A 27,774-nucleotide genomic window follows, 5' to 3' on the forward strand; every position below is an offset into this window, starting at 1 on the left:
AGAAGCAATAAATACCAAAGTCTCTCAGGGACAAAACATCACCTGCAAACACTAAGCTCAGGAGCACTGCTATACTTTTCCTCATGACAGCGTATCATTGGTTAAGTCCAAAGTACCAGCATGCTTAGATTTACATGGCAGCAAGTCTTAGATGAGAAAAGACAGACTCCCTAGATTAAAAAAAACAACTCTACATACCAATAATATTAAGCACAATGACCTTCAGAAGAGTTCTTAGTAACTGTCCCTTCTTGACCCATGTATGATGAGAATGAGAAAGGATAAGAGACTGAAAACAGTTATTTAAGCATTAAAAAGGTTTAGCTGCCATTGAGGCAAAAGTGTCATCTAAAGAAGACAGGCTTCACAGATGCAAAGTGCTTGACCTGTACTGAATACAAACCACAAGCTTCTGTGGAAACTGTCCATGCAACAAGATCAGAATCAAGCAACTTTATCTTTTCTTTGTACTTAAAAAAAAAAAAAAAAAAAAAAAAAAAAAAAAAAAAAAAAAAAAAAAAAACCTGCAATTGAGATGTCACAAAAGCTGGTACAGAAATTAAGTATACATTAAGTGGCTTAAGGCTAGTAGAAATTGGTCAGACTACAAGAGCACCACGTAATAAGCCCAAAGAATAAGCAGAAATATAAAGGTAGTGGAAAAGGTAGTAGATTGTGAGTAACAGAAACCTTTGAGTGAATTCTGGCTGTCCTAAGGATGTTCTATTTTTAACACAGTGCATCACAGCAGTATTTCACCCAGAATGAAACCATTAACTGTGGTTTATGTAAGATTTGGAGTAAATGATTTTTTGCTCCAGAGAATGAGTTAAAATGTGTGATATTATATACAGGTAACATTAAAGTCACATTCATCAAGTCCTCAGAAAACTGACCTTCTGCAGAACTCAACAGATCAACAAGCGGCTTTGCAACAACAGCTGACTCATTGATGATGCTAAATACTAGATGTTGGAAGATAAAACCCAGTAATTTCCATGACTTGTAAATGAAAGGGGTTTTTGTTTGTTTGTTTTTGTTTTAAGAAAATAAAATTGGAAGATAAGAGAAAATGATGAAAAACTGTCTGACATATAAGAAGGTTCAAGTACTACTATATAAAAAAAAATGAATGGGAAGTAGCACTAGATTTCACCATAAAATATGATAGCATGCCCTCATTTTGGGTAAAACATTCATTTCTGAAAACATTAAAGCCAATTTAAAAACTGATAGAATAAACAGAAAAAATAATGATGAAGTAATGAACACTACACAGAAAGTTAATTGGGTATGCATTTATCAATGTAAGAACAAAAAAGACACACCAAGCCAAAAGAGAATGCCTTTAAAACCAATAAAGGGAAACGCTCATTACAGAACATTTTAATGACCATGGACCACCAGGATAGAACACAGCACCAAAATCAAAAGCTTAGTAGAATTAAAAAAATAATCAGGCACTCGTGGTAAGATCTGTAAGGAGGGGTAATACCTTTTATGCCTTCAGCACAGTACAACTGACCAGACATACACTGATGCATAAACACTTCAAGTTCTTTACTGAAGAATGTTCACAGTAGAGTAAGCTGAAAATAAAAACTTGTGAGAATGAATTTTAATATTTCTGGACTAAAACCCACACACAAAAAATGACATTCTCCCAATCTGCACCACAAAAAGAAAATGGCCATAACACTGCAAAAAGCTCATGACCACCATTATTACCACAAGGCAAGTCTACAATGGGCATAATTTTGATGGTCTCAGAGGCTATCCTCCAGCCTTTGTCCAGAAGTCATCTGTATTGGCAAGGTTGTGTCTTATGTGGATTCTCAAATACCATACACTTTTCTGCCAAGAGGATCCTATCAGTGAACACACCGTAAGGGCTGCCATTCCCTATATTCTAAATGGCAACACGAACTGCAGCAGCTGCACCAACCTGCAGATTTCTCAAGAACACCTACCATTGTCTGTCTATAGTACCAGACTGGCACCTCCTTCCACCCACTGACAACTTCTACAAGAGAAGAGTCTAACACCTTTATCCTAATGCCCTTTTAGAGGGCATTCCTGCTTGCATACCTTGCCCACACACACACCAGATGTGACCACACCACCACCTGTGACCCTACAGCTTCAGGCAGGACTTTTCACGCTAAGAAACACAACCTGGAATATCTGAACGGCTCTTATCAGGCCTTTTGACCTGTCATAGTCTAAAGACAGATCTTCTTTCCCCACCCCTGACCAGGCAGATCACTAACTGGCATCCTGACTCAGCACCCAGACCATGCTTCCCCAACCTGTCGCGCCATCCCCCTTCTCTCTCCCGTCCTAGAGGGTGGGTGCCTGAATATTACATTTACTTTTCTGATGCCTCCCAAATAACCGCTTCTATTTAATTGCTACACAGACAGGCTTCAGCATGGACTCAGCTGCCTTCCCAAAGACAACTTCATACACTCAAGGGTGCTCAAAGTCCCATTTTTAAGTCAATGCTTTCTCAAATACTGACATTCCCACCAACTCTCTTAACAGTATATAAATCTCCCCCTAATTAGTTCTGTAATAATACATACAGGAAATTATTTCCTTCTATTTGTAAAGGAAGGTATTGGTTGTTCTTTGGGTACAAATAGAACTGAAACAGCTGCTGTCATCAATAGCTATTAGATAATTGTATGTCATGCAGCAAATCTGCTCAGAAATAGCCAAGCATTGCACAGAGATGAGGAGCTTTCATTGCATGAATGCTAATCACCTTGTATGTAAAATATTGCTCAATCTTTCATTTATGATAAAACCTCGCACAGACCAGTATCAGCTTCTCTATTCCACGAGCTTTCTCATGCATCATTAATCATGCGTACAAATGGTCAATGCCATCAAAACCAAAAAATCTGTTTCAAACTTGACAATCTTATACACAACAGACCTTAACGTGTATGTCGAGTACAAGAAAACAAAATCCTTAATATGCTAAGACACATCTGGGAAGGTACATGCTATTTCCATATTGCAGGCAGCAAAAATAACACATCACGTTGAGAATCTGTTGATAGTTGGTAACTGCTCCATTCCAGTCAAAACACAAGATTCTGTAACTAACGCACAAAAAAGGCACTTGACGCAAAATAATTTTATAAATTTAAATCAAGAAACAAGAGTGCAGCATAAAAGCATGACACCATCTGCCTTCTGGAAACTGCACCATTTATTTATGTAACGTTAGCAGATACCTTACTAATGCTAAGCGATCAGATTTTACACCAAAAAAAGATTTTTCAATACAACATAAACTATAAGACCTATTTTATTTTTTTAAAAAATCAGCTATTCTCTTACATAAACCAGGATAAAAGCTGACTGATCCTCCAAATATATATCAATAGAAAGAAAATAAAGTTTAAGTTACACAAAGGAAATAAGTAGGTGAAAACAATAAACAGCAAATGTCAAGTAGCCTGTAGGTATGGAGATACACCTAAAAGATTACATTTAGAAATTACACATAAATATATGTTTATAACAGGATTGCTGTTGTACTTCCCAAGTCAGTTTTGTAAATTTAGTATAGGACTTGTTTTTAAACACACGTGCATAGCAAGCAATTACTTTTTGCAGAATCATAAGTTCCAAAAATAAAAGAGAGAAAACCCAATCAACATTGTATAGAATTCATTTCAGTCCCAAATCCGTATAAATACATACCACCTCTTACATTTAATCTACAAAGGTGGGAGAGGGGAAGTTACCTGAGGGCAAGGTATTCAGACAAAAGGCCCCTATTCCTGGTGAAAGCAAGTGGTCAGTTGCCACGGTTTCTGAGAAGCTTCTGGTGCTCATTTTGGTAGTAAGGATATTCACAGCAAACCAATCTCCAGCAGGGATCGCTGCAGGGAACGGGACACAGGGGACACACAAGGGAGCAAGTTCAAAGGGGAAAAAGGAGTGATACAATAATGTAAGAGATTTTTAGCTAAAGAGAACCGCAGTCACAACAGTTTGCTATACATTAAGATATTCTGTAACTGAAAAGGAAATAGAGCTGTATGAAGTGCTACATTCCCATGAGAACATCCCTTACTGCCTGATACTAAGATACTGCAGCTGTGTTTAAATGAACAGCTTATGTAGAAAAATTCAATCATGCGGAAAAGGATCCATATAATACTGCCAGGCGGTTTCAGAGACACTCAGTAAGTGTATTTGGAATGTGAGAAGGCAGCTACCCTGGAGCTGCAGCACATAAGAGGCTGTTAGTGTATTTTGAAATGCGAGACAACTTTTCAGTTTTGTTTTGCCTGAGATTTCTCAGCCCACGTTATTTGTTCCCATTCAGCATCTCCACTACACCTGTTTAAAAGTCACCTTACAGAAACGTGACTCTACAGAGATAAGGGAGCAGGACTCGCTGGGTTCCATTCTGTACTTGTGGCAGTGCGACGAGGACCAGCACTTCCTGATTTCACAGGGTTTGAAACTGTACTACATTAAGCCTCTCAACATTTTAAAAAATAGAATATTTAACTTAACAAATCAAATGGCAATGGAAGAAAATAAATGCTTTGTTAACTGTCCTCACTTTGAAAAGATGCCTCAGGCTAAATAAAACTAATACTTACACTCTATTATTGCAGGGACAGTACAATCCCAGCCCTTCATAGGCTATCTGTTAGGATATCTGAATGATGTTTAAGAGATTTATCACAGAACTGCATTACAGATATGAATGTAGTAGTTATGAATGAGAATTCTTCTACAGTCTCCAGATCCCCAAGCAACGGGAGTGGCTACAACGTGAAAATTGTGGGTCCCACGGTTCCTTCCTCAGGAGTCAGATGAAGAAGCCAACCAGTCTGAGAAAACAAAAGCTCTGGCATTCCCAAGCTGTACGGTAGTTGCATGGCAGAACTGCCACACGATTTGTGCTGGGGTCCTGCCTCACACATCTAGGCGCAAGGCTCCTAGATCCACACTAGGAAGCCTGAAAGGATGGAAAGCCACAGCCTGAGCCGGAGCTCTTGTACTTCTTACATTCCTCTCCTGATTGTCCTAACAAGAAGATGACGGAATGAAGAGATCCAAACTTTGGTTAGCATCAGCTCCTCAGAGGTGTACAGAAGAACTGCAGGACCTACTGTTTAAGAAACCTTGATTCCCCAGCAACCTGCCAAAAATTAGGTAGGTATTTCTCACATAATTAGGTGTTAGCAATTATTCTCATTATTTTCAATAAATAGATAAATAAATAAATTCATGAAACAAGTTAATTTGTGTAAGCCTTCCTAATTCTGTTAGTGTTTCAGCAGAAATCATTTGATATCCTTTGCCCAGTCTGCTTGTACAAGAAAACTGGAATTAAAACCAAATACACTTTAACAATCACCTTCTACTCAAAGTTTTGTACATAGTTTTATACCTCTTTGATATAAAAAACACTAAGGCTTCAGGAGAAATACCAAATGTTAAAAAAAAAAAAAAAAAAAAAAAAAAAAAAAAAAAAACACTATGCATTGTTTTGATTCTTCCCTACTGCATACTTGTTTAAACATAACAATTTTATTCCCCACAGGCATTATTTAAATACCCTTCTTCCTAAGAATGCTTTGCACTTGTGTATCAGCTGCTTGTACATGAAGTAATCTTCTACATCATTTTAATTCTGGAAACCTATTTCCCTGTAAGCCTGTTGTGAGAATTGCTTCAAAGGAAATGATCACATACTATGCAACTAAAATGCTACTGATTAATTCATGGCGATTCTGTAAATGCATTAATTTTTAATATGTATACACAAGACTTGTCTGACAAACAAAACTTCAGCAGAACTTTAATGGTACAAATGTCTGCAAAATCACCATCCAGATGTATAATGCCTTTGCAAAAAACTGATATAAAACAAACTGAAAATTGGAAATAAAATTCAGTGAATTTATTTTATTAGCCTAAATGCTCCTGAAGTCTCAAGAGATTTTTATGAATGGGGACACACAAGATTTAATCATTTATATCTTAATATTAATAAATGTACTGATTAAGAACTCCACCAGCAAATAGATTACTGCAAGTTTATCTCCAAAATAAACTTTATAAATTCAAAAAAAGCACCACAGCAATTTCAGTTCAGCTTTTTAGATGACATTCTGCTGCAAAAGCTTAAAACACAACTGTGAAGCTACTAATAAAAATAGAAATGAAAAGGGTTTTTTTGTTATTGAAAAAAATACATTCATTGATTCTTTTATATTTATTAGAATACTACCAACACTTTCACACAGGAAAAATCGTTTGCATGAGGTCTTCACTTAGAATCATAATAAAATTTTACATTGTGCTGTATTTCTTAAGTTCCTTTATGTTTGAAATTCAATACTTTTTGTATCTTTCTGTTTTCTTCCGCCACCCCAAGCAGTTTTGCTTTACTGCCTGTTCCATTTTTTTCAGACTCGATTCTTTCACTAGGTTCAGCAGCATGAGGTTTGTAATAAACAGATAACACTTTCTGTACGCATTCAGATTAAATATAGACTTATTCAGAACAATGCAGATTGTTCCACCCACCTACGTTGTGCTTTGAAGTCCTTCCATATACTACATAAGCCAATAAAGTCAGTCATGTAGAAAACATCCTGTAAATCCTTCAGTGTAAGCAGGGAAGGAACCTGTTTTATGCTTATTCTAGGGAAAGTACATGCTTTGTGTTCTTTGGCTGGCTAAAAAAATGGGGTAACTTTCACAAAACTGCAGTAAGACAGAAGTAGGATATTCAGTAGGGTGAAAAGAAGCACACGCCCCTTGCTTCTTATGCTACTAGTAGAAGTTGGAAGTTTCAAAGGTCATCCAAACAACTACAGGTAATTGCTTACAAGAAGAAACTACTCCAAGTACGTAACCCTGCTACACCAGTAGGTTCAAAAAGAAATAACCCCAATCTCTTGGGGTGGCAATGTGCCCCGCCAAAGAGGTGTATCTCACGGGTACCGAGCAGAGTGACGCACAGGTCAAATATTAGCCGGGACTGATATCGGTGAGGCCGTACCCGCTGATGCGATACCGCTGCACACAGCAGGATCAACCGATCCCTTGGATCCGTGCAATCCTTATGTCACTCTTTGTAGAATTAATCTTCCTAGGCATTTTAGGATGATTTTCCAACTATGTGATGGATAAAGTTATCGTGAAACATACTGCAATTTTCTTCTACTGAAATCTTAGTTTTGCATCCACTGCTGCAGGTGAGCCAAAGCAAGTTCACCCAGAACTTCAGATACTGCCACGAACAGAAAGTGACCTGGATTTCTGCCACAAACATTTTTCAGCCACTTAAGATTTTTCTTTGTGTGCACTTGTGTAAAAATACCAAATATGTAAGACTAAAAAAACGTGATTTTCTTTTTCACATTGAAGTATGCGCTATCATTGGTAAACTTCAGAGTTAATATGCAATTAAGATGAAGAATATCACAGTCAGTGGGGCTAATTTCATACAGAGGCAAGTTTAGAAGCTTTCCTTCATGCTTCTCAGACTCACACTTCAGTAAAAATTCTTTTATAGAAAGGCATGGATCTTGAAGACACACAGAGGTCTCCCTATTAGACCATAGGTTAGCTAGAAAGGAAATTTTAGTCAATGATATTAAAAGACAAAAAAAAAAAAAAAAAAAAGCCTTATACAAGCCTGTGTCAGCAACTCCTGATCTCTGACAGTATTTGGGATCTGAACAACTGAAGAGTCAAACCCTGACAGTGATGATGACCCCCTTCTAACTACAGGTAGTACAACAGGCACACTATTGGGATTGTGCATAGTGAAATCTAGAGTCCTGCTGGCAATCTTTAAAACCACTGCATTAAACACTTGTCCACAAAGTCTAACAAAGGAAAAAGATGCAAAACTGGAAGCTATCTGCTTATCACAGCAAAGCAGTCCACAGAAAACCTTGCAAGAAAAGCTGCTCTTTAGCAAGAAATCTCTCACCCATGAAAAGACACTATGGCACAGGTTAAAATTCAATGTGTATTTCAGTTCATTTCATTCGGATAAAAAGCCTGACAAGATGAGTAAGTGATCTCAAACTCCTAGCCACAATGTTTCATTTCTACCTTTGTGAAGGATATCACCATTATTCAGATATACTTGTTTCATTGGAGGGCAGGTAATGTTACGAAACAAAGGTACTCCAACATGCATGTTCGCCAAAAAAGTGATCCCACCACAATAAGCAGCTGACAAAAATTCAAAGCACCTAGCTTTCAAACAGCAAACTCATCTCTTCAGCTTAGTAAACCATGCTTAGTTTCAAATGCTGTATCAAGCAGCATATAATCCAAATAACAGAAAAATGTAACTGTGTTCCCCTCTTCCTTCCTTCTCCACATTTTCTTCTGCAGCCTTGGAGAAGAGCAACACATGTTGAAGGCAGTGGACAGAGCTTATACTTGAAGAAATTTCTAAAAGACTGTAATAAAACTGAAAACTCATCACCAGAGCCTGAAAGAAGATTCAGATTTTTACAAAACTCTGCATACCTTGTTTCTAAGCTGCAGGACAGTATTAAGAAAACTATTTTACAATCTAAAGAGCCATTTAGGTATCAAAATGTTTTCAGAATCCAGTTTGGATCTCCCTCTTCTTGTTTTCAGGCTTTAAAAATCTGTATCATATATAAGAATTTCCCCTAGATAACAAACATAGAGTAAGGCTGCTTCACACCCCCAGTGTCCATCAGTTCATCTAAAAGCACCGTAAAACTGAATTAATGGAAGCTTCAATAACTGAATGACACAAATTATGCTTTTAATTTTGCAGACGCAATATCCAGATGGCTGTAAGAAAGCTGAAATTTGCTAATGCATGTGGTGACAGATATTGCAGCAATCTCTATAAAAAATATTGCTAAATCAATATCTGTGGGGGGGATTCAGCAGGGAAGGTCTGGACAATAAGCCATCCAGAGGTCCCTGCCAACCTCAACCATTCTGTGATTTGTGACAAAAAAAAAAAAAAAAAGAAAGAAAGCACAGAAACCTGTAACTGAAGGTAAAAGATTACGTCTCTATTTGTTCTGCGATGTACAAATTACATTTCGCTTTGTTCAAAGAGCAATCTAATCACCAAAACTGGAATACAAAGAGAGGAAACAAAGATGAATATAAATCAAGATAACTGAGTAATTCCTTCAACTTTTCCTTTATTATACATGGACTTTTTCCAGTACATTTCAATCCTGACAGTAATATGTCCCTTGGTGAAGATGACAAAAAGGCATCAGTTTTGAGGAACTATGAGAACTGCAGAACAGGAACCAATATAGTAATAGAATCTGAAGTGAAAGTGTCTTTTGGCACCCTCTGTATTACAGGAACTTCCTTATGCCTTTGGCTCCAGACTGATACATAACAATGTGTGAAGCCTATGTTAACCTCAGCCTTATAAAACCTAATAAGGAAGGAAAACCTGAAATAGAGAATAATGTCATGATTTTTGTTGGGGAAAAAAAATAATCCTTGAAATGTAAAGAGCCACCTGAATTTGTTCTCTGGTGTAACCAGGTTCTGCAATCACTGAAGCACCAGTTCTGCAGGGAGAAAAGATTATCTGATCATGTGCTTAAGAACACCCATAATAAGGGCCTTAATAATAAGGTCTGTCTTTTGCTATGTTAATGTTGGTGTAGCCTCAATAATTGTGAGCCTCAGCTTTAAACTAAAAACCTCAGATCGTTAGACATATCCCATAAGCTTTTCAAAAATGCCAAAACTTATAGCAATCAGTTAAGGTAGCCTTATTGAATAAGCGTTATCACATCCCACAAGAAAACACACAGATTCATCAACATCAGAAAGTACTTAACACTGCTTTTGAAAGCTATTTATTTCACAAACTAGACAAGGGCCAGCTCACGTTACTCGTGCTCAGTTACTAGACACGTTTCTTACTTTAACCTGTAGCATTGAGACCAGTTCACTTCCATTCTGGTACAGCTTACTAAACGGCGCTATAGGAAGGGAACTGTATCAGTGAATTGAGTTCAGTGATTTCCTGTATGCTCGCTCAAGGCAGATGACATCTTCGTCCAGCATTCCCATTCTTGCAGTGCTCAGTTACTGTCTTGCGAAAACAAGACTTCTGCATCAGCATTCCCAGCTACGAAAGCTCACAGACAGGGCGGAGGACAATTACTTCACTGCTGTTTGATACATCATCTTTAAGGGACGGGCAGCGAAGGGCTTGGAATGGGAATTGTGCTTTCCCTGTGCACCGTCGGCACAATTGCCAAATGGCAATCTGGCATTTGGTTTTCTCTATTAATTAACAGTAAGATAAACGCATTTGAAATACCATAAAAATAGACAGAAATGTTAAAAAAAGGCAAAGTAGTATGGGGCCAACTTCTCAAGCAATGCTGAATTTATAAAAGTAAATCCTGAGGAACAGCAATGCTGCAGTAGTGTGACAGATGAGGCACCTACTGGGCTTTTGTCTTTCTTTACAAACGGAAGAAATTTCAACTGTGGCTTTTGGGAATCGTTGTGCACTTCGCGTGCTTGCATAGTTTCCACGACTTGCCAGCACAGGGCCCTGCCAGCCCCCGAACCCTTCCCGGGTGACGATTTTTAACCTCCCGCTGCCCACGCCGGGCGCAGCCGAGTTCCCCACACGACGCCCAAGTTGTCTCATGGCTCCGGCAGCGCCGCCGCCAGCCTCCCCGGCCCCACCGGGCGCTCCCACAGCTCAGGGGCGGCCGAAGATCCGCAGGGACCCCGCGCCCCCCGGCTCCTCCCCGCTCCCCGGGCGCCCTAGCGAGCCGCATCGCCCCGCTCCAAGCCCCCGGGAGGCGGCTCCGGGTGTCCCCTCCGCCGGCCGAGCGACGCCCGGACCCTGCTCGCCCCACGCCGTGCCGGGCCGCGGGGCCTCTCGCACGATCCCCCCCGCACGCCTCAGCCCCCCGCGGGCAAGGGCGCTGACCTGGAGAGATGCTTCAGGATCTGCTTCTTGATGATGCCCGCCATGGCGTCCGCCGGCCCGCGCCCCTCACGACGACCGGCCGGCAGCGGGGCCGCGCCTCATCCCTCCGCCCGCCCCAGCCCGAGCCCGAGCCCCAGCCCGAGCCGCTCGGGCAGACCGCGGGGCGCGCAGCCGCTGCCGCCGCTCCCCCTCACTCGGCGCCCGCCGCCATCTTGGCTGCAGCATCGCCTAGAGACGGGGGGCGGTGGCACCGCCGCCCCGCACGGGGAGAGGCGGGCCCGAGGCGGGGCGGGAGGGGGGCACCGCCTCCCCCCGGTGCCTGACGACCCCCTCGGGAGGCCGCTCGCAGCCTCGGGTGTCCCCCCGGTCCGTCCCGGTGTCTGGTCTTTGCTCTCCCTCTGTCCCCGCAGTTGCCCCGCGGAGCTTGCCTCCCCCCTTGCCCCCAGCCCCAAGCGACCGACAGTGGTCGGTGTTAGGGTGGAAAACCCGTCGTGAAGGGGATCTAAAGGTGTAATGTGTACCACAAATGGTTCTAATATGCTGCAGCAAAGATTCCTCCAGATGAAATGCTCATTTGCCTACGTGTGCTAATAGCTGGCGTAATACCTGCACATCGCGTGCTCCCCAAGTGTCAGAGCTGTGACAGATCCATCCCAGAGGTCGTTCACAGAAGCAAAATCTGGTGTTCCTCTAGTTTTCCAGATAAATTTCATTACTCTAGCACTTCTGTTCACCTTGATGAGCCAAGTGATAACATTTATCCGTTTTATACCTCTCTTTACAAGCAATGCTCGTTTACAGCTACAAAAAACATTCCTAAAATTTGTTCCATCTGGGATCCCCGAAATCGGTCCAAAATGCTGTGCCAAGCAAACCAACAACTCCAGCAGCAATAAATTTGATGCTGTCAACTCTTCTTCCATAGGAAGTTGTCCAGGCACAGCTCCTGCTCCTGGGCCTCTTCCCAGCCCAGCCATGATCCAGGATGGCTACGGCTGCTCCGCGCTGCCCAAAAGGGACAACGCAATAAATGCTTACTGACATAAACGCAGTGCTATGGGAATTAATTCAGGTGCATGTACACGTCATATTTCCCCTAAACTCAGTTTATTGGTACTTACTCAAACCCCTAGACTTTTAAAACCAGGCTCTTCTCCAGGTGATATTTAACAGGGTATCCATGGCAAGTATAAAGCCTACAGGTTATGATAATTTTATGAGGATAGCTTCTCATGCTGTGGCAAAATTTCTAAGCAAGTTAAAAATTAAATGACTGGTAACAGTTTTGTTCTGGTAACCATCTTCTCTGGGGCTCCCTCATTTTAGAAAATGTAACTTGAGAATTTCAGCGGTGGGTAACCAGGTACTCTAAATAATATTTTTAATTGGAAATAAATAAAATGAAATAAAATAAAATAAAATAAAATAAAATAAAATAAAATAAAATAAAATAAAATAAAATAAAATAAAATAAAATAGCTAAAACGGACATGTTTTTCAGATGTGACCTCTTTATGAAGAACATTTGCTGGCTCTAGAATATACTCTAGAGCTGGAGAGGAAAGACATCAGACACTACTTTCTTTGCTTCTCATATACATAACAGATTAATAATTTACAAGCAATGAACCAAAACCCCAAGGACCTTCAAGTCAGATATATGAAGCAGTAACAGATGAAAAAATAGGTCAGGAAATTAACGTTTTCAATTGATTTTTCCAGGCATTTAAAAATCAGTCAGTGCATAATATTGACCTCATTATATTCTTTAAAGAGATTTATAAAGTGGAAATGAGCTGCTAACACCTTTATTCATGTTTTAAGTTCAATATTCTTCAACTAGAAAAAAAACAAACAACAACAACAAAAAAAAAAAAAAAAAAAAAAAACACCACAAACAACAACATCTTGGAATTCTTGGAGAAATGTTGTTCATCGTGATAAATCAGTTTCCCACCACTGAAGAAAATAAAGGGGACAAGGTAAGCAGGACCTGTGCTGTGTGTTCTCTTTCAAGTGTTCTGCTCACATAGGTCTGGTAGAAAAGGGTAAGTCCAGAGGACAGGCTGATTGAAACTGAAAACAGAAATATTCCTGCCTGGCAGGGTTGATCTGAGTCATGACTTCACTTTCTCCCCAGTTTCCTGGAGCACATCAAATGGAGGAAAATGCATAGATCAGCCCCTCTTGCTTGGAGCAGAATATCTGGTACTTTTTAGATCCTGACGCAAATTATTATCAGGATATCCCCAGACTATATTAATTAGACTGTGGCCTGATTCTTCAAATCACAGTCCCATGTTTTCAAGCAGATGAATTTCTGGTAAAACGCTCATGCTAATTAGACCACAGCTATGTGAAGATGATGCTTAAAACAACATTGCAAAGACTGACTCCTGCTCTGAATGGAGGAAGGCAATCATTTATGAAGAAGCTTGTGAGAGTGTCATCAACTGTCACCTTAATAAAACCACAAGCAGGAAAGAGTGGTTTAGTCTTCCTGACTACTTCGCCCTTAACGTTGCTATGTAGGATTTCTTCATATAGCAAACAAGGCTCTTTGCTCTTGATTTATCATGTTGAACCCCCATACAACAAGAAACAACAGCCACAAGAGAAGAAAAGAAGGGGAGGCTGTAGTGGCAGATCTGCATGGTCACAATGGACCTGCCCGATGAACCCTGGGCTGTGTCTGTCCCTGTCTGGCCCCACTAGATCTGCTCCTGAGAATTGCCTTCTGTTCTTGGCCTTGGGCCTGATTCATCACCAGAAACCTACCCGATGACCTGGGCTCTGGGTTGCCCCCACAGCCCTGCCCTGACTGCCCTGCTCCCCGACTAGAGGTGGTGGGACAGGCCTGGGCTGGGAGGGTTGCAGAATCTACCTCAGCTCCTGGCTTTCCTCCTTCACAGAGCAGCTGGCCCTCTTGGCAAATACAAAGAACCTCACTAATGGGTGTGTCCGGGGCAGTAAAATGATCTCAAAAAAGAACTTTGGCTCATATTTACCACAAATAGTTTCTACAGCCTATCTGTGAACTCCTTCCCTTCAAGAGAGGACCCAAGAACCCGAGGATGTACAGCATTCCCCATCAGGCTGCTCATCTTTCATCATCAGCTAGGCAAAGAAAGGTGCACTGTGTTCAGTTCATGGATGCCAAGTCCAGGATGCACTTCTGGCGTCAGGGTCAAAGAATGCAATAACTTATTCCTAAGGGATAACTTCTGGATGCTTTAAACAACCTGCAAATTCACAGTTGGCACTGTTTGACCATTCTGAGGCCATGCATTCCTACAGAGCACAGCAAATAAGCAGTTCTGTGCTTTGCAGGGGGTGTGCAGATGGAATCCAGCTTTTCATGTGGTCGCGTGGATTCCTTCAGTGTGTAAACTGGAATGGAATACAGACAGGGAAAAATACATAAGTAGAATCAAAGTAACTTCAGAAACATGAAGAAAACAGAGGAATTAACAAAAATATTTTTTCCATCAAATGAGGCAGTAGAAGATGTGGAAAAAGAACAAATAAAACATGACCCATTAAGTTCAGATTTGCTTTCAGTGTGTGCTTTTTCAGTGTGTACTTGCTGCATGAGAAATTCAGCATGGCTTTGTATGGATAATGGAAAAAAAAAAATCCAAATATGCAAGGTTTGAGTAATCTGATGGACCATTGCTCTAGGTTGAAAACCATCATAAAGTATGAATTTTAAGCTACTGTATGAGGCAATGTACAAAGTTTGCTACCGTGTAAAAGTGACTTTGAAGGTCATATTTTTGTGTCCTTGCTATGGTACTGACTTTGTTAGGTACTCCATTAACAACAAAGAAGTTTTATCAGAAGTGCCATGCAAATATCTGGGTGAATGTGTAAGCAAACACAATAAATATGTATGCAATCTGTCCCCAGTTAGCAACAATAGTAAAAATAATAATAATAATAATTTTTAAAAAATCTTTACTTCCTGGAGATTTAAAATATTTATAGACAAAAATGTAAGTGAACTGTTAAGGGCCTGATATTTATTTTATGAGATCTAAAACAGAAAAAAATATATAAATAAAAACAAAACAAACAAACAAACAAACAAAAAAAAACAACTAACTGAATTCAATACAAGTCATTACATGATAACAGATGATAATCTAGTAGAGCCGGAGCTGGTATCTAGAAGAGGAAAAGGAATTAATTAAATTCTGGCTTTCTCATTTAATTTCATAAAACAAAAGTTAGCAATAGCTATAATGAATTTGTCTCTTACTCTGAGAACTTTATATCATTAATAAAGTGTAAGGTAATATTTACATGTACATGATTTTAAGAATAATGTTGCATGCTTCATTGTAAACCTGTGAATACCTAAAGCATTCTGTTTTGTATATTTGGGGCTTGGAGTTTTAATTACAAAACCAAAATGTATTGGTATGGTACCTGTCAATGGACAAAGAAGGAAAACAACACTTTACAGTGTCCTCTAACAGAATCCTGGAACTCCTGACCTGGAGAAATAGGCCTCTGGTTAATTCCTGTGACCTCACCTCAAGAGCCAAAGAATTGATCTGCTAGTGCAGGGATTAATGATGCTGTCCTTAAGATCTCACAAGCACAAATTGGTCTGAAAATGGGTGTGTTCTGCTGAACCTGGTGGCTCATTGAAAGACATTTGATGTACGTTATGATGAACAAGAATCACACAGAGTAGCAGTTATCCTTATGGTTTATGCTTCCAGGGGAGTTATGTGGAGCTACAAAGTGCTGTGTTACCTATTTTATTGAACAACAGCGGGCACTGTGATGGTATGTAAAAGGTAAAGCAGAAATCACAGAATCATTAAGGTTGGAAGAGATCTTCAAAATCATCTGGTCCAACCATAACCCTACCACCAATGTCACCCACTAAACTATGTCCCTAAGCACCAGGCCCAACCTTTCCTCGAACACCCCCAGGGCCAGTGACTCCACCACTTCCCTGGGCAACTTGTCCCAATACCTGACTGCTCTTTCTGAGAAGAAATGTCTCCTCAATTCCAACCTGAACCTCCCACTCGTTATCTGTGAGAAGCAGCTGACCCCTTGCAGTGGGTTTATGTGGCACGGTTTTGGTAGCAGGGGCCACAGGGGTGGCTGCTGTGAAAAGAATCCAGAAGCTGCCCCATGTTAGGTAAGGGCCCCACTGCTGACCAGAGCCGAGCCAGTCAGTGATGTTTGTGCCTCTGTGAAAGCATATTTAAGACAGGGGAAAAAAAAAAAAAAAAAAAAAAAAAGCAGCTGGGAGAGTGAGAGGAGTGAGAAACAGCCTTGCATGTGCCGAGGTCAGAGCAGAAGGAGGGGGAGAGGTGCTCCAGGCGCCGGAGCAGAAGTCCCCTGCGGCCTGTGGTGAGGACCATGGTGAAGCAGGATGTCCCCCTGCAGCCCATGGAGTGCCACGGTGGAGCAGGATTCCACGCTGCAGCCCGTGGAGGAGACCACGGTGGAGCAGGTGGCCCTGCACCGACGGAGGCTGCCGCCTGTGACAGACCCCTGCCGGAGCAGATTCCGGGCTGGAGCTGCAGCCCGTGCAGCCCACGCAGGAGCAGGGCTCTGGGGGGAGCCGCTGCCCGTGTGGGACCCCTGCTGGAGCAGTTTGCTCCTGGGGACGGACCCGCCGCTAGGGGGCGCTGCCGTGACGCAGCCGCAGCGGGCCCCACACCCGTCACTTCCCCCGGCGGCAGCTTCCGGCTCTGGAGGCGGGCTCTGGAGGCGGGGCGGTCCCAGCGGCACGGCTGCGTCCCGGCAGGCAACGCGCGCGCGCTGCTCCTCCGCTCTATGGTAACCACAGAGACCCACGGCGGTGGCGGATCAATACTGGGACGGCGGCGGCCGTGGCGCCGTGGGGAGCATGGCCACGCTGGTGCTGGATAACGGCGCCTACACCGCCAAGATCGGCTACAGCCACGCCAACGTCAGGTCAGCCCCGATGCCGGCACTGCGCCTGCGCACTCGGCGCCGCGAGGCCCCGCCCCCTCCGCCGGTGGGCGAGGCCCCGCCCCTCTGCCTCAGCGCCGGGATGGGGGCGGGGGGTGAGGGATGGGGGGGGCCAGGGCCGAGGTCGCCCCCCGGTAGCCCCCGGTAGACCCCGGCCCCCAGCGGGCTCCAGGCGGCCCCCAGCCCCGGGGCGCGGCCGGTTGCGACGCGTGTGATGGATCCGTGCCCTTCTCTCGCAGCGTCATCCCCAACTGCCAGTTCAGGTCGAAGACGGCGCGCTTGAAAACCTTCACGGCCAACCAGCTGGATGAGATCAAGGACCCCTCGGGCCTCTTCTACATCCTCCCCTTCCAGAAGGTAACGGCAGGGCCTGAGCGCTGCCGGGCAGCAGGGGGTGTGCGAAATGCCTTACCCTGCGCTGCTGTGTGCACCTGCTGGCAGCCTTATCTCTGTGTTGCACCTTTATATAAGAGTATGCTGTATGTATGAATATGTGAGTATGTAGCAGTACGAATGAAGTAGGATGATTTAATGATTGCCCAATGTCAAATCACGTATGTCCTTCTCTGTAAATATAGCACCTGCCGACACAGCTTCCCCATCCCAGGAGGTGTTCAAGGCCAGGCTGGATGGGGCTTTGGGCAGTGTGGTCTGGTGGGAGGTGACCCTTTAAGGTCCTTTCCAGCCCAAACCATTCTGTGATTCTATGATATCCATGGGAAATATTTGTAACGTTTATTTCATGTTACCTTTACTCTTGGCATAGAATTGTGACAATTTAGACACTTTTACTCTCAGATTTCTTTACACTGTCAGATCATCAATTGTTTAACATTTTTTTATCTCTAGTAATTGTTTAAAAAGTGAAGTATATTTTTATTCTCTAAACAGTGCTGTTTTGTTTTTTGTTTGTTTGTTTTTCCAAAATTCCTACAGGGTTACCTGGTTAATTGGGATGTCCAGAGACAAGTTTGGGATTACCTTTTTGGAAAAGAAATGTATCAAGTAAGAGTCTCTTTTTTTCCTCTCTTTTTTTTTTTTTAATAATCAATTTGTGTAGGTTAAACATTGACTAGTGGATTTAACATAAGTACATCAAATATTAAATAAAACTGCCAAGCTTACTATTCTCTTTGAAAGTGACTTCCATTAGAAATCACGAGGATTTATTTTTTGTAAACTGATGAAAACTATGACTTTGATCTCTGGTATAGGAATTTCAAAAACATTTAACTTTTCAGTTTTGTGTGTATCCATACTGAGGTCAATTTACATATGTCGATCTTAAGTTCATATAATTAAAAGCTCACATTTGTAAAATAAATAAAAAACATCACTATAGACAGATACAATGTGCTTTAGAGATTAAGAAATTCTTCATGTAAGAGAGTGATGAACTAGGTCAGTAGGCCGAAAGACAGACATTAAATAGCTGTATCTTTGGCTAACTGTTTACTTACAAGGAATAAAATGAATTTATAAAATATAAATATATGAAATGCATTTTTTTTAATTTGTTACAACAACTGGATGTAGCCCAAGATGTGTAATACGGCTTTTATTTTTTTAAAATATGGTGTATTGTTACTTACTGTGCAAGGTTGTTGTGTTTGTTTGTTTTGCTTTGTTGCATTTGTTTGTTTGTTTTTTTGGTTACAAAATGTAACCAAATGTTGTAACCTATGTTGTAGGATACAGAATGAAAGTAATGCCTTAAAATATCTTAATCTTCATACTTAAAAATATACATGTACAGTTCTGGCTTTTGATATTTAGCTTTCATTTACATTTTGGAACTAGATTCCATTCAGTCTCTATGTTTGAGTCCATGTGTAATTATGGTGAAAATAACTCTACGTGAAGTTTTCTCTAATGGAATTCGAGGCATTAGCAAATGTGGAAAGTCCAAGATCTTTCGCTGGCCTTGTGAGAGGTCACTGTGAGTTCTGATGGTTCTGCTTTGTGCTGGACTTTGTCTTTGGTTAATAGATACGTGATTTCTTGATGCAAATGCTGAGCTGTTGACAAGAAATCTTGTTGACAGAATTGGTGTAAAACATCTTTTACAAGTATTGTAGTGGTTCTTTATGGGTATCTCTTTAAAATGTTACATTACAATATCTAAGGATGGTAACAGGAGCAGAGTATATCAGGAGGTGCTCCCTTCTACTATGTTTTAAACCATTAATGCATTAAATTTTATCACTGCTCATAAAGTCTTTACAAAGGAAAAAGAAGTAAAACTTTATAAACCTAGCTTCTGCTAACAGATATGGCGAGTGATAATCATGTCTTCAAATTTACGTAGTCTTCAGTTGCTGCAAAATATCATAGTGGATTATTTTAACGTTTTTAATGGCAGTCTTTATGTATTTTTCATAGGTGGATTTTGTAGATACCAACATTATCATCACTGAACCTTATTTTAACTTCAGTTCAATACAAGAGTCCATGAATGAAATCCTATTTGAAGAATATCAGTTTCAAGCAGTTCTTAGAGTAAACGGTGAGTATCTCCCCTTTTATTTCACTTATTATTTTTGAGATTAAAATTCCAATTATGTTTAAATGCATACACATACAAATTACTTAATTTCCTTCCTGGCTCTTGAATAATACACTACTATGTGTACTCAGACTCAAAGTTTTTTATGGAAATTGAACCTTTACGTTTAGACTACTTTTTTAAGAGTGTCTTGCATATAATTAAAGCAAATATGGGAAGAGAAAAAGATGGTAGAGATAATGAATGTATTTTGAAATAAGACTTTGAGGAAGTCTAACAGAGATTTGTGTGGAGACTTTGACAGCGTTCCTCTTTTGGGAGTGGTGGTGATTTTTAATTTTGCTTTGTATTAACAAATAAAATGCAGTGTTGTGGTCATGAGATGCATTACCTTACAGAGATCACAGGGAATGGTAAAATAACATCTCAACCCTTTTGAAAAATAGATAGCCCTTTAGACTGTTTTGATAAATTGTGGTGTGATCAGCCCGTTTAGAACATAGGAGAGGGAACAGAACGGGCACTGGAATCCATGAAAAAGAATAAAGGGGAAGAGGTTATACAATGCTTAATTTTATCCACTGTCAAACTTAGTTCACCTGTTGGCTGTAGTGTTCTGTATTGAGTTCTTAGAAGTCTGAAAAAGGCATTTAAAATTTGAAGCACTTTCATATCAGTGTGAATTCTAAAAGTGTATATTCGTGTAAAGTTCAAATTAAATTTTCTGTTTTTCAGCTGGAGCTCTTAGTGCACATAGGTATTTCCGGGATAATCCATCTGAGCTATGTTGTATCATTGTGGATAGTGGATATTCTTTTACACATATTGTACCATATTGCAGAAGTAAAAAGAAGAAAGAGGCAATTATTAGGTAAACACTATTATTATTTTTTTAGGGGAATTGTTTGTTATGCCTGAAGTTAATAACTACAGAATTCCTTGTGTTACTTTTTTATGTAGGATTAATGTTGGAGGAAAACTCTTAACCAATCATCTGAAGGAGATAATATCTTACAGGTAAAGTAAGAGATTAATTACTGACCATGATCTTGAGACTTGACATAAAATGTGTGGGAAGTTTGTGGGGATATTCTTTCTGGTTATGTGAATTTTAGATTAAATGCTGTTTAAAGGGGATTTTTGTCTATTATTATCTGCTAACTCGCACCTTGAGCTTAGGCTATCAAAAAAATAATTAAAAACCAACAGCCTAATTCATCACAGTGCCAGGGCTTTTGAAGTTGCTGAGGGTGTGTGCATGTTCACAATTATACAGGTTCTTATATATTTTCTCAAATGTTTCAGTAGTTCATAAGTTAGCTGTCAAATAAGTCTTACATTTTGATTCTATCTACACCACAAATGAAATTCAGGAGAGTTGACTTTTTATTAAGATCCTTTAGCTTGGGACTTCATCTAGGTAAAGAGATAGCAAAGGTCTAATACCTTTGCTATTAAAACTAATTGCAGAGTTATGGCTATTCTTCTTAAGACAGGGCAAACACAGGTAGATATTTGTGTTTATTAAGTTGCTATGTAATGAAATACTAAGTTCTGTTATGTCAGGTATGCTTTTGTAAATTGAGTGCAAGCTTTAGATACCAGTAGATTTCTGTGGAAATTATAGTAATATAGAAATTATAGTAGTGAAATTATAGTAACCTATTTCCAATGCAAAACTGAACAGGTAATACTAAGAATTCTAATTATTCTCAAACATCTTTTTTTGTTGTTGTTTTGTTTTGCACAGGCAGCTACATGTTATGGATGAAACGCATGTAATTAACCAAGTCAAAGAAGATGTGTGTTATGTGTCTCAAGACTTTTACAAGGACATGGAGATTGCCAAGTATGGATACAATGCTATTAAATGTGAAAGTTGGTACTTCTGAATAATTATTTGTATAGAAAAAAATATATCCTGTAAATTAGAATTTTTTCCAGTTAAGTCAAGAGAAGTCTTGCCAGTAAAAAATAGTTGGGATGTAGAACTTGTTCTTTATTATGTTGTGTTTTCCATTCTTCTATTTCAGATTGAAAGGAGAGGAAAATACTGTAATGGTAGATTATGTCTTACCAGACTTCAGTACAATCAAAAAAGGATTTTGTAAGGTAATAATGGTAGAGATTTTAAGTGTTTTTGGACTGTTTTCCTCTGCACAAGTACACTCCTGTTGGTTAAAAATACTTTATTTTTTTCTAATGCTGCATTGTAACTTCTTTCTGTGCTATTCATTAACTGGTTAAATTCTCCAAATGCCTGAGATAAGCATCACATGCTTTTAGATATATTGTGCATCATTTGAACAATGAATGATGGTGTTGGCTCCATCTCTGGCTTCCATATTCTGGTAGAAAAATGACAAACTGTTATCATCTATTTTTGTTGACTTTGTCAAAAGGTTTTATTGTTTCTATGGAAGATTCCACATGTGGCCCTCATTATCCATGAAGAACTGGTTGGTGACCTACTACGGCACTTAGATGTGCACAAGTCGATGGGGCCGGATGGGATCCACCCAAGGGTACTGAGGGAACTGGCAGAGGAGCTGGCCAAGCCGCTGTCCATCATTTATCAACAGTCCTGGCTATCGGGGGAGGTCCCAATCGACTGGCGGCTAGCAAACGTGACGCCCATCTACAAGAAGGGCCGGAGGGCAGACCCAGGAAACTACAGGCCTGTCAGTTTGACCTCAGTGCCAGGAAAGCTCATGGAGCAGATCCTCCTGAGAGTCATCATGCAGCACTTGAAGGGGAAGCAGGCGATCAGGCCCAGTCAGCATGGCTTTATGAAAGGCAGGTCATGCCTGACGAACCTGATCTCCTTCTATGACAGAGTGACGCGCTGGGTGGATGAGGGAAAGGCTGTGGATGTGGTCTACCTTGACTTCAGCAAGGCTTTTGACACCGTCTCCCACAGCATTCTCCTCAAGAAACTGGCTGCTCTTGGCTTGGACTGGCGCACGCTTCGTTGGGTTAGAAACTGGCTGGATAGCCGGGCCCAAAGAGTCGTGGTGAATGGAGCCAAGTCCAGTTGGAGGCCAGTCACTAGTGGCGTCCCCCAGGGCTCGGTGCTGGGGCCGGTCCTCTTTAATATCTTCATCGATGATCTGGACGAGGGCATCGAGTGCACCCTCAGTAAGTTCGCAGATGACACCAAGTTAGGTGCGTGTGTCGATCTGCTTGAGGGTAGGAAAGCTCTGCAGGAGGATCTGGATAGGCTGGACCGATGGGCTGAGGTCAACTGCATGAAGTTTAACAAGGCCAAGTGCCGGGTCCTGCACCTGGGGCGCAATAACCCCAAGCAGAGCTACAGGCTGGGAGAGGAATGGTTGGAAAGCTGCCAGGCAGAGAAGGACCTGGGAGTGATGGTGGACAGTCGGCTGAATATGAGCCAGCAGTGTGCTCAGGTGGCCAAGAAGGCCAACGGCATCCTGGCTTGTATTAGGAACAGCGTGACCAGCAGGGCTAGGGAGGTGATCGTCCCCCTGTACTCAGCTCTGGTGAGGCCGCACCTCGAGTACTGTGTTCAGTTTTGGGCCCCTCGCTACAAGAAGGACATGGAGGTGCTTGAGCGGGTGCAGAGAAGGGCGACGAAGCTGGTGAGGGGCCTGGAGAACAAGTCCTACGAGGAGCGGCTGAGGGAGCTGGGCTTGTTCAGCCTGGAGAAGAGGAGGCTCAGGGGTGACCTTATTGCTCTTTACAGATACCTTAAAGGAGGCTGTAGAGAGGTGGGGGTTGGCCTGTTCTCCCACGTGCCTGGTGACAGGACGAGGGGGAATGGGTTTAAGTTGAGCCAGGGGAGTTTTAGGTTAGATGTTAGGAAGAACTTCTTTACAGAAAGGGTTGTGAGGCATTGGAACAGGCTGCCCAGGGAAGTGGTGGAGTCACCATCCCTGGAAGTCTTCAAAAGACGCTTAGATGTAGAGCTTAGGGATATGGTTTAGTGGAGGGCTGTTAGCGTTAGGTTGGAGGTTGGACTCGATGACCTTGAGGTCTCTTCCAACCTAGAAAATTCTGTGATTCTGTGATTCTGTTCTCTAACTACTCAAAACTAAGAATTTATTTAGCTTGCAGTCTTCCTGAAGCTTATTTGTTTACAGTAATTCACGCACACAAAGATAGCAATTTGTAGTATACATTTAAATATAATCATGAAGCCAAATGCACTTGGCTATCCGCAGATTTCAGATTGTTGTCAGTGCAAACTTTTAATAACAAGCGTATTTAGTCGCTGCATTTGTGTTGATTTGGTTGCAACGACTGTCGCTAACCTACGTGCTGATTTGATGTTTTTTTGCTACCTCCATCTTCTGGAGGTAGGTTTAACCTTCTGAGAATCCTGTGAGCTTTGTGAAAAAAACAGATTCTGAGCAGTTACCTAAAGGTTTTCCTCTAATTTGCATCTCAGATGAGAGGGAAAGTAGGCAGTGGGTCACTCATTTCCTTAGGAAGTTGGCATGAAAATGAAATACTACTTCTCTGGCATAGCACTTTTATGCTCTATTATTTAAAACTTGTAGCTTTCTGTAGTTGTGCTGTCACACATCCTACTCTCAATTATCATGTAATATTGTGCCTTTTTTATTTGTTGAAGGAATTTTGCTTTGCTTTGTTTTAGTAAGTCTCTGAATTTCATCTAAATGCCCTAGTATGTAGAAAGTTCAGAGCTGTTTAGTAGAACAGCCTGGAAAAACTTCATAGGAGTGAAAATTTAACACTGTTATCTTATTTACCGAGTTGGCCATAGTTTCAAAAGCAGTCCCTGTATCTTAGGTATCACTCTTGCACATATTCACTGTATTTTGCTTGGCAAAACTGCAGCTGATAAGTTGATAGACTGAAATTTAATATCACAGTTTGTATTATTCTTAAAAGACTTTGTAGGTAGTATAACTTAATGTAGAATATATGGCCTTCCACTGCAGTACATGAAAAAGATTAGCTAAACACTCCAGGATATAATTTCTTTTCCTAAGCTGTGGTTACTATTCATGTCTTTAATTTAGCCAAGGGAGGAGATGGTGTTAAGTGGAAAATACAAGACTGGTGAACAAATACTTCGTCTAACAAATGAAAGGTTTGCGGTTCCAGAAATACTCTTCCATCCTTCAGATATTGGTATTCAAGAGATGGGAATTCCTGAAGCTATTGTTGATTCTATTCAGAATTTACCTGAAGGTATAACTTCAAGTGTTTTGAAATTTGTTGTTGTTCTTGTGGTTTTTTTTCTTTTTTTTTTTTTTTTTTGGCTGTTTTAGATTCTTAAGACTCTTAAGACTCTTTAGATGCTAATACTCTCAATATGCCAGTTATTAAGATGTGAACCGTTCTGTCTTCTGTTACATGTCACATACCCTAGGACTGATTATTGTCTACAAGATGCCATGTTATACCAACACAGCTTTGTGGTGGTATATAGATTGGCTTCTGTTTCAGTTAATCACTGTATATTGAACTCTTCCCAACCTCCTTTACTAATGTGACTTACATGTCTTCAATGATAGAATATACCTGAAATTATTTTTGTGTTTTAAAATACTTCTTCACTGAAAGAAAACTCAAACTTAGCAAAGCCAGTCCAGTCATTCAAGCATCAAAGTCTAAAACTTTTCTTCCTACTGTGTTTTTCAGTAGTATTAATGCTTTCACATTACAGATTACGTACACTAATATAGTAGTAACATTAATGTTACTACAAAGAAGACTTTATAGGTTTTGTGATAACACAGAAGTACGGAGGTTCTGAGGCTATGAAATGATATATTATTTGTTTCTTTAAGTACAAAATAAAATCCTTTTGAAAGGGAAATGTGTTGGTAAGCATGCAATCTCACAAACAAAACATTGTGATTTTTTTTAGACTTTGGCTTTGAAAATTAACGAACAGACCGATCACTTTCCTGTTTTGTATTAAAACTATTTAACTGATCACTATATGATCACTACTTTGAGTATTTCTCACTCCATTTCCAATTCCTAACAAATTTGAGAATAAACTTCAATTTCTAAATAAATCTTTAGTCTCTAATTACAGATTTATTTATTATTTTTACTTTAAAGAAATGCAACCTCATTTCTTCAAGAACATAGTTCTGACTGGAGGAAACACCCTTTTTCCGGGCTTCAGAGATCGGGTCTATTCTGAAGTTCGATGCCTCACTCCAACTGACTATGACGTTTCTGTTGTTCTTCCTGAAAAGTAAGTCCTAAACTGTACAAAATAAACATTTTCTTCTAGCAGAATAAACTATGAAGTAGGATTTATTTTGCTTTTAAATTAATCCTCTTAATTTAAGTGAACCAACATTGTACAAGAAGGATGTTTTAATCTGGTGTGTTTCCTGACAAACAATTTATTAGAGGCTACCTGCTTGTCTGTTACTTGGTCTAATGAAGTTAAGCACAAAAGTAGGTGTTTCCAGGAACAGTCCTGTTACAACTAGATCAGTAAGACTGTAGTTTCATCACGAGAATTGGATACATAAGTATGCACAATTAGAGTTTAGTCCTTTACTTGAAAGAATTTTCAGCATAGAAATGCTGGCATGTCATTAGTATTGTAGCCACTTCATGAATTTGGAAGGGATAACATCTTTGCACCAAGTGAATTTATGTTTGAGCCAAAACAAGTTGTCTTTGATAGTAGGAAAAAAAAAATACCTTTTTAAGGTATTATTAGAGAGTATTTTTAAATATTAAGGAATTGTCACCTGTGCAAATAAATACAAAGACATCTCTATCTCCTTCCTCATAAAAGGTACTTATTTTGTTATAAAAAGGGAAGCCACTTAGCACTGGTAAAATTTGAAACTGTCTCAAAATTTGTCTGGTGCTGGATGGTTTCATTTAGCAATCAAAAAATATCTTGAAACAGTCTTTTCTGATTTTTAGGTTTTTTTTTGTTAGGTATAGCTAAATAATTGCTAGAAATCATCACAGCATACTTTTATATTTAAATGAACTTGCATAAAATTAACAATAGTTTTATTCATTTTTCAGCCCTATTACTTATTCTTGGGAAGGTGGGAAGCTCATTTCTGAAAACGATGACTTTGAAGACATGGTAGTAACTAGAGAAGATTATGAAGAACATGGGCACAATATCTGTGAAGAGAAATTTGATATATAAGTAGCATAGTTGCTTATATTGTTATTCCAGTGTTTTACTCAGAACTGTGAACCATGGCTTGTTCTCTGTCAGTTAGGATTGTGTTTTAGCTTTCCTGTACTTAACTGGATTGGGGAAAATTCATTTTCAGAGTTTAAAAATAAAGTTTTACAAACCTAATACTATGAAATGTGTGTGTTGCATTTCATTACGTTCTCATCTTTTACTGATAGCTTCATTATATTCTTACTGCAAAAAACTGATAGCACGAGGCAATAAAAATAGTGAATGCTCTTACTGGTGTAATACACATGTTAAGAAGTAATTAAGATACATTAATTATTTTTTTTGGGGGGGGGAATTTTTATGAAACTGACTGGACATTAAACATTTCTTAAAGGGTCACTCAAAATTGCCCAAGAGTAATCTGAACACTTCCTTCTTTTTTAAGAAGGGGGTTTGGGTTAGTGGGTTCTTGTTTTGGAGAGCAAACAAACCTCTTCCACTTCCTCTCACCTTTTGGAACCTCAACCGGGCTTATGTCTGAGGTGAACCAAGTTTGCAGCTCTGGCTTGGTTAATCCTATCTGTTTCCTAGACCTGCATTTCACATTAAACAGAAATGCTTCAGCCTATACTTACTAGTTCTTTTTGCAATGCAACTGTGGCATCAGAAGAAGCTCCTTTACTCTGCCATCAGTGCACATGGGGCAGCAAAGAGCAATGTTGACAAGCAATAGCCAGATAAGAGAGCTGCGCTAGTGTGTGTTGTTACACCTGGCTGCCTTGGGTGTCAGGACAGAGTTAGGCACTCAGGGTGGATAACGGGTGGGCTGACGCTGATCTTGACATTAACCAGCTCATGATTGTAGGTGAATTCTCTAGTTTGGCTGGTGATACTCAATGGGCTCAGGAGAGGCCTATTCCCAGCTACAGAGCCATATTGCCTCTCTTGTCTGCCCTATGTTAAAGCACTATTTACCCAGCTTGGAACGCAGGTGGCTGGTTTAGCCAGTTGATGGCGTGAGTTAAGGAAAAGCTTCACAGGATTTCATGCCCTTCAGAGGGCTTTAAGAAGTCTTCCAGTGGGGGGGGGACTGAAGTACAAAGAAGGGCTATTATTTTCTGAAAATTATTTTTCATGATCTATATGACCCAAGGATAATCGATCTAGTTGCACAGTCAGAGTTGACCAAATGAACAGGGGAAACAAAGG

General features: G+C 40.5%; 2 protein-coding genes across 4 annotated transcripts in view; one reads left to right on the forward strand and one right to left on the reverse strand.

Moving 5' to 3' along the window:
- BLTP3B (bridge-like lipid transfer protein family member 3B) overlaps nt 1-11,172 on the reverse strand; it is a 56,018-nt gene extending 44,846 nt beyond the window's left edge. Inside the window, exons 1-2 of one of the 3 annotated variants that reach the window (XM_084506030.1) lie at nt 10,979-11,118; nt 3,762-3,899 (exon numbers count right to left, since the gene is read on the reverse strand). Coding sequence is in view for 1 of the 3 variants with exons in the window: in XM_084506029.1 (XP_084362155.1) it covers nt 10,979-11,022 (44 nt within the window). In the remaining 2 variants the exon portion in view is untranslated. Of the gene's footprint in view, nt 1-3,761; nt 3,900-10,978 lie in introns of all 3 variants that reach the window. The other 2 variants (XR_014688383.1, XM_084506029.1) reach the window with 2 other exon arrangements.
- Nucleotides 11,173-16,672: 5,500 nt separating this feature from the next.
- Nucleotides 16,673-26,744, forward strand: ACTR6 (actin related protein 6). Its single transcript, XM_084506039.1, has 11 exons — nt 16,673-16,924; nt 17,182-17,299; nt 17,879-17,947; nt 19,325-19,448; nt 20,184-20,319; nt 20,409-20,465; nt 21,199-21,297; nt 21,482-21,560; nt 24,458-24,629; nt 25,512-25,650; nt 26,451-26,744. The coding sequence occupies exons 1-11, from the start codon at nt 16,857-16,859 to the stop codon at nt 26,578-26,580; spliced, it is 1,191 nt and encodes a 396-aa protein (XP_084362165.1). The 5' UTR covers nt 16,673-16,856; the 3' UTR covers nt 26,581-26,744.
- Nucleotides 26,745-27,774: the final 1,030 nt, after the last annotated feature.

Source organism: Aythya ferina, assembly GCF_964211825.1.
Source record: "Aythya ferina genome assembly, chromosome: 1".
In the NCBI taxonomy this organism is placed as follows: Eukaryota; Metazoa; Chordata; class Aves; order Anseriformes; family Anatidae; genus Aythya; species Aythya ferina.

Coding starts and splice junctions, on each gene's coding strand:
- ACTR6 (XM_084506039.1), top strand. CDS start 16,857: ATGGCCACGCTGGTGCTGGATAACGGCGCCTACACCGCCAAGATCGGC. Junction 17,948..19,324: donor TTGGAAAAGAAATGTATCAA/GTAAGAGTCTCT, acceptor TATTTTTCATAG/GTGGATTTTGTAGATACCAA. Junction 21,561..24,457: donor TCAAAAAAGGATTTTGTAAG/GTAATAATGGTA, acceptor TCTTTAATTTAG/CCAAGGGAGGAGATGGTGTT.